This window comes from Paralichthys olivaceus, chromosome 19 (assembly GCF_024713975.1).
Source record: "Paralichthys olivaceus isolate ysfri-2021 chromosome 19, ASM2471397v2, whole genome shotgun sequence".
NCBI lineage: Eukaryota > Metazoa > Chordata > Actinopteri > Pleuronectiformes > Paralichthyidae > Paralichthys > Paralichthys olivaceus.
Window position 1 is genome coordinate 9,686,573 of NC_091111.1, and position 10,705 is coordinate 9,697,277.

General features: G+C 40.7%; 2 protein-coding genes across 5 annotated transcripts; one reads left to right on the top strand and one right to left on the bottom strand.

Moving 5' to 3' along the window:
* The first annotated feature begins 1,922 nt into the window (after positions 1-1,922).
* Positions 1,923-5,919, top strand: rsph9 (radial spoke head component 9). 4 transcript variants are annotated; one of them, XM_069514701.1, is made up of 5 exons: positions 1,923-2,297; positions 2,385-2,541; positions 3,255-3,330; positions 3,634-3,780; positions 5,630-5,919. In XM_069514701.1, exons 1-5 carry the CDS (start codon positions 2,071-2,073, stop codon positions 5,788-5,790), a joined length of 768 nt encoding a protein of 255 aa, XP_069370802.1. In that variant the 5' UTR covers positions 1,923-2,070; the 3' UTR covers positions 5,791-5,919. The 4 variants fall into 4 exon arrangements, with proteins under 4 accessions (XP_069370802.1, XP_019947031.2, XP_019947030.2 ...); XM_020091472.2 differs by having other exon boundaries at positions 1,924-2,297; positions 2,385-2,547; XM_020091471.2 differs by having other exon boundaries at positions 1,926-2,297; positions 3,255-3,384.
* Positions 5,920-5,997: 78 nt separating this feature from the next.
* On the bottom strand, positions 5,998-8,704 carry mrps18a (mitochondrial ribosomal protein S18A). Its single transcript, XM_020091473.2, has 6 exons — positions 8,448-8,704; positions 7,995-8,026; positions 7,507-7,611; positions 7,285-7,408; positions 6,633-6,705; positions 5,998-6,501 (listed from the first exon to the last, which is right to left on the bottom strand). The coding sequence occupies exons 1-6, from the start codon at positions 8,593-8,595 to the stop codon at positions 6,357-6,359; spliced, it is 627 nt and encodes a 208-aa protein (XP_019947032.1). The 5' UTR covers positions 8,596-8,704; the 3' UTR covers positions 5,998-6,356.
* Between the last annotated feature and the right edge of the window lie 2,001 nt (positions 8,705-10,705).

A 10,705-nucleotide genomic window follows, 5' to 3' on the forward strand; every position in this document is an offset into this window, starting at 1 on the left:
AACTCAACAGTATCCCATTCTTCCTCCTCCACTCAGGCTAGATCACGTTTCAGCTATTTCATTTGCACCCAAAAACGCCTCTACAGCCTCAATCCTAAAACAGTCTCACAAACACAAACACACAGCCTCATTTTCCAGTAGGAAATCTGATTCATGAAAATGCCATAAGCCTCAAGGAAGATAGACTGTTGTGTTTGTTGTATGACTTTATATCATAAGCCAGTCAGTTATTATGACTTATAGGCCATGGGAACACATAATGAATTTACCTCCACGACATGTCATTGTTTATTAACGGTGAAGCTATTTCTATTCTCTACAAACACATAATGACAGTATTTAAATGGAAAATATATCCTGTGATTATTATCAAACACTACACTGACTCTTATTCCCATGCAGTAATATTACAGGGATCTGAGCATGCATCCTGCCAGCTGTGCAAAGGACTTAACCCTTTCTGTCCACCACACACTGTTCAGTGAGTGAATGTGGGACTTTATCTGTTAGAAAGAGGACAATTAAAAATCGAATCCACAACTGCATCAAATAATCATCTGCTGTCAATGAGCATAGTCGTACACTATTGAAAAGGATGCGTTTCATAAGCAGATGTGTGCTCCATCATCACATTCATTTACTGTAGAGAATATAAAGAATACAGTTGTGTTCTCAGGCGCTCTCCTGGCCTGCATACACTCATCACGTGTCAACACCTTCTTCACGACCAGCCTCAGCATTGTCCTTTTATACGATCACCAAATAGGAGCAATAATAAACAGTTACATTACAATACATAATAAATACACATCTATTTCTATCATAACCTGATCCCCTCCACTGCTTTTCCCTCCTGGATATCCACAGTAAATCATTCATTTTCTAATTGCAGGGATCACAGGTAAGTATCAATTTTACCTTTAAGATTAAGCAATTTCAGACACAGGCAAATTATTAATTGGAAAGTATTTAACACAACAGTAGTTGTATGACCTTGTCAGGTCCTTTTATCCTTTTTGACACTGAAAACTATCCGTAAACACTTTGATGACAGATAAGGGCTGCTAAACACAGCAAACATGACGAGGACTCTTATTTTGAAGACCTTGACACCGTTTTCAACTCTTAAAAACCAAGGCTGTAGCATTAGCAATGCTAACAACAATTCGCATTACTCAATTAGCATGACACTCTCATGACACAACTGACTACAGATCATCCAGAAAGATCCTGAATGTCCTTTAGTTTGGCTAATGGATTTCTCTCACTCGGCGCCCGCCATTTTGATTATGGCCAGCCGCCATTACTATGGTCAAGATGAACGTCTCGCATGTCAAAGTTACTCACATGAACTCGCATCGCCTGAGGTTGTGTTTTTAATCAGCTTACCTGAAAATATAAACAACACAGTTTAGTTCTCACATGGTTCTGACAACTTCTTCTCTGCCAGCGGCAGCCACTAAATTACCATCGTATTATGCAGGAGGCGCCCCCTGCTGACCATATTGTGCGTAGCATGGGTAAAGTAAAGTCAAAGTCTGCTTTATTGTCTGTACCTTCACATACACCAGACATACAAAGGAATCGAACCTGCGTTCCTAACTATCCCACGGTGAAGACAAGACGAGACATTTCCTAACACAAGTAACAGTAAAGTGCACAGGCACAACAAATGAAGACAGACATATGCTCACAAAAGTAGACAATAAATAAAAATAAAAATAAAAGACAGTTCTCAGTGAAAATGTTTGAGGTAGCAGCAAAGTTTTATAATATAATATAATATGGTGATATACAATGAGTTGTGATAGTGCAAAGACAAGTAGTAGAAGTAACCACATGTCTCAGTAAATTACCTAAAAGCAGAAAAGATACAGGCAGGTAACGCAACGCATATGTTTAGCGTTACTATAGCAACCACGTCGACGAGCGTCGTTGTCAGTAGCAACCACTGCAGCAGCGCTCGCACTGTGTTGTTAGCTGTTATGCTAGCTGGCCAGCAGTTGAAAACACCGCAGCGACGTTGAGACTCGGATTATTGACGCTGTGACCAGGTTCACTGGAGAAACAATGGATTCCCAGTCGCTGTACTTTTCCCTGGAACTCGTCGCCGGAAGTGGGGACACTCTGAATGTCGAGCAAAGAACCGCCCTGCACACTTCCTTGTTGATTCTGCAGAAAAACCACAAGTTCAAGCGAGTTGTGCTCTGGGGCAAAGTGCTTGGGTTGAAGGGGGATTATTTTATTGCACAGGGGAGAGGAGAGGATGAGATGAAGGACAGGAAGAATCTGTATAGGTAGGAGAATCTCACCCATGGTTCTGTTTCATTCATCTACTGTGTGTAGAAAAGCCAGATTGTGTGTGTTATGGCTGTTTCCTGCAGCTTGAACTGTGTGGACTGGTTCCTGCTGCCCCCTGCCACAGACCCTTTAATCGACCAAGTGTCCAGAGCTGCCAAGGGTGGCTTCACAGGAGACCCCTCACATGTGTATGAGCATCGGGAGATCCACAGGCGAGGAGGAGGAGATGAAGAGGAGGAGGTAGTGGTGAGCAACATCAGTACTGTGGATATAAAGTCCAAGTCACAGAAATACAAAAGTCACTTAGGTGCACAGTATAGACAAAGTGATCCGTGGTCCTGGAGGCCGTTGACAAATAAATCCATCCATCTATTTTTATGCAAAAGAAAGTATTTTAGCTCAGCGTCATGGATCAGAACTGACCTCAACCAAAAATAACAGCAAAGATGAATGTGGGACCTAAATTAAACATACAACTAGAATTGTGCTCAGTAGAGCACATACCTCTACCAAGGCCCAGCAGTCCCCTAAAATTAAAACAAGCCTTACAGCTAAGGCCACATTACATTACATTTCTCAACTGCACACCAGTGGTACTTACATGGAACCAAATTTAAATTCACTAGATCTAGAATTGTTGTTGGATCAGCATGCAGTTACACACTGTCATAGACATTAACCCCCTAGATATATTTTTTCTCATAAGGATTTGCACATTATTCTCTGAGTAATCAACAAAAATGTTTAAGAAAGTGAAAAAAGGTTTTCAGAATGTGCCCAGTGATCAAAATCCACCCAAAAATTCTGTCCAGTAGTTTTTGTGTAATCCTGTTCACTGTAATGAACACAGATGGCAGAAGAAGAGAGTACGAAAGAGTCTAACTGGAGCATTTCTGTGATTCGTTTCTATTGTTGCTATCTGAACAGTCATGAAAAGGTGCTCTTGGTTTCAGACCAAAGTGAATGAGGAGAGCAGGCTGGCAGTGACGGTTCATCACATCGATGAGGAAGTGTCTGTGGTACCACGAGGTGCGTTCATCAAGAGTCCGCACGGCCTTGTCCAGATCAACCGCAGCTTTAGTGGTAAACACATTTCAATGTTTCACATCATGTGTGAGTCTTAATCCTGTAGTGGAGCTTAAACATTTGCAGCTGCGTGTAAGGTGTTTCATCAAGCATTGATAAAATGTGGTATTTATGTTAATGGGACCAATACGTCAATCGAAACATTGGGAAATGTTTCATAAAGAAATGTATTTGGTTAACTTACAGTTCAGTACCCTGTGGAAAAGTTTATTTCTTTGTGAATTTATTTCTTATGTGCATTGGCAGGTCTGTCTCACTCTGAGGCAGGAAAGCTCGACAGTTTCCTACACTTCAGCGAACCAAAGAATCTGAAGAAGAAAAGCATCCTGGAGACAAGTCAACTCAACCCAGCTATTGACTTCCTGGATGTGCTGAGTGATGACATTCCTAAAGGTGAAGCCACAGAGCTCAGTTTACCCGACACTAAAACATGTCGCCGATTGTTCTGATGTCAGTCCCTGAACACTTGAGAGGATAGTTTTAATTCATGTGTCAATGAGGCCTTTACAGAGCCAGTGATACAACTTGAGGTTTTTCACTCACATGCTATATTATAAATAATGAGATGAGATCACAATATGAATTAGTATGGTGAAGGGAAATTCAAGAGACGTTTTTCAGAGTAAAACACCTACGTCATTCTAACTGTAAAATGAAATTGAGCAAGGCTACACTGATAAATCCCCCTGGCCTCCAGATTTCATGGGAATGTGTTGTAAGAAGTATCTCACTCGAAATGAGGAAGTTTTGCCTCTTGTGGTTTGATGACATCTCTGCTATAGATTTGATTTGATGAGAAATATCTTGGCTCTCAGTTCTAGATTCAGGGCCCAAGTACTGCAGGAGTAAAAGGTCTAGTGTGTAAGATTTAGGTGAAAGGGAACTCTTGGCAGAAATTGAATGTAGAATAATTCTCATGATGTTTTCAATAGTTCATTTCATCTAAATTGTATGAATTGTAGTTTTCTTTACCCCAGAAAAGGCCCTTTATATTTAAATACTTTATATTTACATCGGGGGCTCCTCTCTACGGAGGCTGGCATGTTTTTTACATTAGTCCAGACTGGACAAACTAAACACCTTTTGAGTTTTTATGACAATTAAAGGCTGCCACAGGTTCTTTTTCATGTGTGGAAGGAGAGGGTGAGGTGAGGGGTGTTCAGCTGCAACATGCAACTTCAACACTAGATATCACAAAATTCTACACACTGTACCTTTAAGTAAATGTAATCTAGGAGTGTGTGCAGTTTGATTAGATTTAAGGAGACTGTTGGGCCTGAGTGCCATGCCATTTATTTATTTGTCAATTTGTTATTATGTTATGTGGTTAAAAGCAGGAAATACTGATGTTGACTTTTTCAGATTTGTGTGGTCAAATGCTGAGAATTGGGTGTGTGGCTCTGCTTTGTCATCCTGGGAGGATCTTTATAGTTCAGTGCATGTCGGCAAGCAGCTTTTGTCTAGCAAGCCTGTGAGGTTGGTTTCTTGGCTGGATGTGATGTAGATTAAGTGACGTCCTGCATGTTCAAGTGTATGAGCGTCCAAGACTAAATGTGCAACAGATGTTTGATTTCAGAGCTTCCTCATGTGTATATGTTTGCGTGTGTTCTTTGAGTTGATACTGACGTTAACAGTGTCATCGCTGCAGCAGACACTACACAGCTGTCTCAATGCCACACTCACTGCAGCCGTTTGAACAGCATTTCACATGAGTTTGCTGAAAAGGAGACAGTTTTTTTCTTTTTTTGAATGGGACCTTGGGGAAAATGCAATATAATGCATCTCTACCAAAAGACAGATGTTTACTTCGAAGACCCCCGGGCTGTGCTCCACCTCTTTTCCACAACCATTGTGTCCAGCTCTCGATTTACAGCTTTAGATTTTTCCATTCTCCCACACCTCTTAGTCATTTATATTTGAATTGAATCATACTTTATCAGAAACAAAACAATGAGGGAAACTATTGTCTTGTTTCTCAGAATCATCTCCCTTTAGTGTAGTTCATGTTGTCTATGCTCTGGGTCTTTGGTTTGTGGTCACACCCAAACATTTTCAGGAACAGGTTCAACTGTAGATATCATTAAACACAGTGTTGATTGGCTGCCCCTGGCATACAAAACAGCATAACTTTCTTGGAGTGATTTCCAAATAGTACTCCAGCCGGCTACTCTAGTCAGAAAACATGACGTTGCAGCCTCTTGCATGTATCAAGTGTTTACAAGCTTTCTGCCCTTGTCTGCAGGATCATGGAGCCTCCAGTTTGAAAGTGGCAGCAAAGTGTGCGTTCTTCGCAGCCTGTTGTGGCTCGGTCTGACCTTCTACCACGTGCCAATGACGCCACAGCACGGATACATCTACATTGGTAATGGGGCCAAGAATTTGGACCTTCCCTTCATGCTGTAAAGAAACACTTAAAAACGTATTTCAAGCTGTAGTTTTCCATACAGCTCTTCAAAACCAAAGTCTCTTCTTTGAAACATATTGCACAACTGTTTGCCTTCTCTTAAAATGAATAAACTGTTCAGTTATGCACTTTGTGTCGACAAGCCCTCTCTTATTTAGTTCTCATGCATAAAGTCTATTTCTATACAGTAAACAAATGCTGAGAGGTAGAATAAACAGACATTTTATTTGCACATCTGTGTTTCCTTGAGTTTACACAGTCAACATACCACCTACTTTGAAAGTGTAACACTGACCCAGTTGTTGTTCACATTAAGTTGTCAGTGAGTGAGTTCACTTCAAGGCTTTTTGAAAACCCACAGAGAGAAATGGATGAGTCTGATGGGTCTGAGAAGTGTGACACAGTTTTATAAACAAAAGGTAGATTAACAGATGGATGACGCGTTTAGGCCTTTTCCCAGGGCACTATCGCAAAAGTCAGACGTGAAAATCCGCAGCATCCATGCGTAATTGGCCCACCTACTCTTCCGACAGCTGCTGTGCTGATTCGTCAGGCTTTTTGTCCTTCAGTGTTTCATGTAAAGAGGCTTGACACCATAATGCACATTGTCCTTGAGTGCTGGGTGGCCAACAAGCATTCGCTTCTTACACCACTTCAGTCCTTTTTTATAGATGGGTTTCACAGAGTTAATGGACCAACGAGTCAAATATCTGTAAAAAAAAAAAAAAAAAAAAAAAAAAAAAGAAAGAAAAGAAATGTAAAACATTTATCTATTGATAGACATACATGCTGAGAGTTGGTAGATGATGGTGAAAAACATACACACAGACACATGTATCACCTGTTAAGTTGTGGCTTGGGCCTCTTTGGGACATGGCCTTCAGGAAGTTTGGGTTTGTGGTCAGGTAGTAGACCTTGAGCAAAGCAAAAAAACAAGGAGTTGAACTCAAACATGTCAGCAACACTGTCATCAGAGAAAGATCGTCAGTGAGTACGGTGGGAAAAAACAGTTTAGTTGGATTAAATTCATGCCACACATTAAGAATCACTTTCCACCAAATTTGCGGTGAACAAAGGAATTACTTATCCCTGTCACCAACTTTCCTTATAGGTGATAGTGTCCAAAAATATATGGGAACCAGGATTGTGACAAGCAGTTCAAATTCAGCTTTAATACTTGAATCTATAATTAACATCTAACCAAATGTTTTTGTTTTACATACAAACAGTAATGATGCAATCTCATTTTATTAGAAAATAACATATTGGGGATTAGGGTTCAACTCTATCCTGCTTTCTTGACACAGTTTCCTGTTTGCCATTCGATAGAGTCAAACTCAACACTATCAACATTATCTTGACTACTTGTTGTCAATGTTATAAAGATACACCTACAGTTTCAGTGTTAAATCAGACAGACAAAATGAGGATATCTTGGGATCATAGTAGATAATAATGTATGTGAAACCACACAGAGGGGCAGTGACACAGACCTGCTCTGTGAGCCATCTGCACACAAATGGTAATCTTGCGATGTTCCTGTGGACAGAGACCAGTGATTCTCCTGGGCAACATCCCTCCATCTGACCTGATGAACTGACTGAGCAACAAGACGTCCTTAGAGAGGGAAAAAAATCCAATCAAACACCTTAAACAGCTGATAAAACTTTAAATAATATCTTATTTGGTCATTGCCTGCCCCTGAATGCATTTACAGTGTAGTTGTATTTGTGCTGTAGGTTCCATCTGTAGATAGGACATTTGGCTGTGGGGTTTGGAGGCTGTGGTCCCACTGGAACATCCACGATCTGTCCTTCGATCTGAGAAAAGATGAGCGTTACTACAGCTGGTCTAATACGGAGCAATGCCAGCTTCTTTTGGAGGCTCGCCATTTTAGTCGGTGTGATTCACCTTTGAAATAAAAACTGTTATGTCCAGTCACAGTCCTTTGAGACCCTCAACCAACTATATCACAGTATAACTGGTTGTTATAGAGGTGTGCTGATGGAGGTCAAATCAAATGTGAACGTCTTAGAAATATGTTGGTGTTTGAGATGCATGTCATAAAGCATTAAAATCACTATAATGGATACTGTATACAACAGATAAAAAGAGAATATATTTAACAACCAAAATAATACAGAATATAAATTGCACGTACACTATTATTGTCAGTTTACCATCACAACACTCTTTTACTTACCATCGTTGTTTTACCCTCCTGCTTCTCTACCACTGCAAAGAAACAGGAAGTAAAACATTACACAGTATTCATAAACACAGCTATTGCAGTTGCTATTTTTCAGGATTGGCCTCCTCGTCTGTGAGAGACAGTCATACAACCACTGACTTTTTCGATGGCAAGTAAATATATTTCACAGTCAGTCTCGAACTCTTCACAAACATGACAACATGTGTGTTTGAATAAAGGTTGTTTAAAGACAAGCAAATGAGTGACTCTCTGCTATATTCGTGTTTCATCTTGTTTTGCTTTCACACTAGGAGTTGAAATAAGCAGCGGATCCTCTGAGTTTGTTTGGTGGCTGCAGGTTTTTCAGTGAGGAGACATCTGCGCTGAGCTGTCAGTGCCTCTACATTAGCATGCTAGCTAACACACCGATAGGCTGAAACCGTCACGTGTGGATGAAACACTCACCCTGGCGGATCCCTCTGCTCGGGACGGTGATGGCAGACAGCCGAGGGACATTTACCGTCTGGAAAACTCCCACTTGAGAGGCTGCACTTCCTAATTTTAACCCCGCAAACGAGGTGTACACAGACCTCAATGCACCGCGGAGCGCCATGTTTAATTCTTGACCTTCGCCGTCATCGCTTCCGGTATGAAAGCCTCGCGAGAGTGGAAACAGCGACCTCCTCGGCGAAGACTGCGCATTACAAATACAGCAGGAATGAAACAACTCAAGACTTTCACAAACTAAAGAGAAAGTAAGAACAGAAATAAAGGTACATTCCTACCACGTTCATGTATGAAGTTAATAAATGTTTCATGAACTGGCTTAATGAAATAGGTCACTTTCAAAGTCCAGATAGATATATTTATGGGAAAGTGTAATGAATCTTTATCTAAAGCATTGCTCATGACAAGTGAAAATAAGATGAAAACTGGTGCATAGATGAAGCTAGAGGAGCCAAGAAAAAGATTAAGAAGCCATTTTCATGTAATTCTCTGCAAATAACGTGCAGTGTGCATGACAATAAATGCTGCAGTCCACACAATAAACTGCAGGATATATCTGTGGATCCCAGAGATTACTAAGAGAGGCTTTCATCCTAGTTTAGATGAGTTCATAACAAAGACAGGGGCCACTGTTCATGCCTCCATTCATACCAGGCTCATCAGATGAAAAGTAGGAGAGGCACCTCCAGGAGCGGTGTAGGAACATGCCAAGCTTTTGTTGCAGGAAGCAAAAGATACTGGCGGATTCTTCACACACAGAGGCTCGGCGAAGATAAAGGGCTAGATGCTTGATAGTGTTATCGTGAGGACACTATGCTATTGTCTAGCTGCTATGTTTTTGTTTGCTGTTTTTCAGGATTTACCTCATCGTCCGTTTGAATAAGAGAGGCATTAAGAAAGCAAAAGCAGACTGCAACAATAGAACAACAGAAGTGCTTCCGTAGATGCAGGAAAATACATTTATGTAACTTACAACATAATACAGCACCATGATAAACTGAAGATTGATATAACAACACATTGTCTGTTTAGCAGGATCTCCTACAATTGCACAAATGTGGGTCTCAACAAAATAACAACAATATGAAACACAGTCTTGAGTTTATATATTTCTTTTTGCTCATTTTTGGGTTCCTCCTCATCATAACTATTACAATAACACAACAAATGATGAATTGATGATTGAAATTATACCTAGTTATGGGGGTTTTGACCATCAGTGCCTTGAAGCAATGTTTTTTTTTTGGGTGTAAGAGGATTTACATAATCACACAATCAACTTGTGCAATCTGATACAAATCCCTGCCAAAGTTTTAATGTTATTCCACGGATGGTGGTGGTAACATTCAACAAACAAAGGTAAGGAAGAAGACTGCAAACAGGTTTAAATAGATTCAAAGAAAACAAAAGTTTCAAAATATACAAAGATCAGCCTTGGGAATGTTGATCTTTGTTTATTTCGAAACCTTTGTTTTATGAAGAAGTAATTCCATGCTCCACATTTGTTCAACCTCAAGGAGACACACCACCTAGTCAGAGTATGTCTGAAATGACAAAATAACTTTTGTTTGTTTAGTTGCACCAGAAAACTCCACTGTGTGACTTAATCTGTTGGTTAAGCATAGTTCATTGTGAGAGGAGCACAGTAATTACATGTAGGGCATGTCAGGATATTCACCATCACGGTTCCTTAGGTTCACAGCCAAAAATGCGAGCGATTTCTCAAACACCATCTTAAGTGTGGAACCAAAAAGAGCTGCACACTGGGATGCAAATAGCCTTTTCTGTGTCCATCTTGTCTACAGAGCAGAGAGGAGATAGAGATTACCGTCGCCCTGCCACCACAAAGCAGACATTGTCTCAGTGATTAGGTTCCTTCGTCAAGGACACTTAGGCAGTCACATTCCTCAAGAGAAGCCCCAAAAATGGCATTTAAAGTGTCTGGCCATCTCCTCATAGGCTTTGATATTCAAATGAAACATGGCCCTGTACAAACAGACGCCTCAGCTGAGGAAGGCAGGGGGAGAGTAAATCAGATAGGATTTCCCTGAGATGAAAAGAGCTCGCCTGACATTTTCACAGCGAGCACTGGGGGACACTGAGGCAATGTTGGTTTGATGTCATGGTGGGAAGTTATTGCTGTGTGGAAAAGGTTAGCATTTTCACCTCTGCCTCCCTGGATAAACGCTAAAACGCAGCATGGAACTAGCAGATGA

Excerpts from the sequence above, each read along its gene's own strand:
- rsph9 (XM_020091470.2), top strand. The coding sequence starts at position 2,071 with ATGGATTCCCAGTCGCTGTACTTTTCCCTGGAACTCGTCGCCGGAAGT. Across the intron at positions 2,548-3,254 it reads ATGAAGAGGAGGAGGTAGTG|ACCAAAGTGAATGAGGAGAG; the intron begins GTGAGCAACATC and ends TCTTGGTTTCAG. Across the intron at positions 3,385-3,633 it reads GATCAACCGCAGCTTTAGTG|GTCTGTCTCACTCTGAGGCA; the intron begins GTAAACACATTT and ends GTGCATTGGCAG.
- mrps18a (XM_020091473.2), bottom strand. The coding sequence starts at position 8,595 with ATGGCGCTCCGCGGTGCATTGAGGTCTGTGTACACCTCGTTTGCGGGG. Across the intron at positions 7,409-7,506 it reads AGCACAAATACAACTACACT|GACGTCTTGTTGCTCAGTCA; the intron begins GTAAATGCATTC and ends TCCCTCTCTAAG. Across the intron at positions 6,706-7,284 it reads GCAGATGGCTCACAGAGCAG|GTCTACTACCTGACCACAAA; the intron begins GTCTGTGTCACT and ends GCTTTGCTCAAG.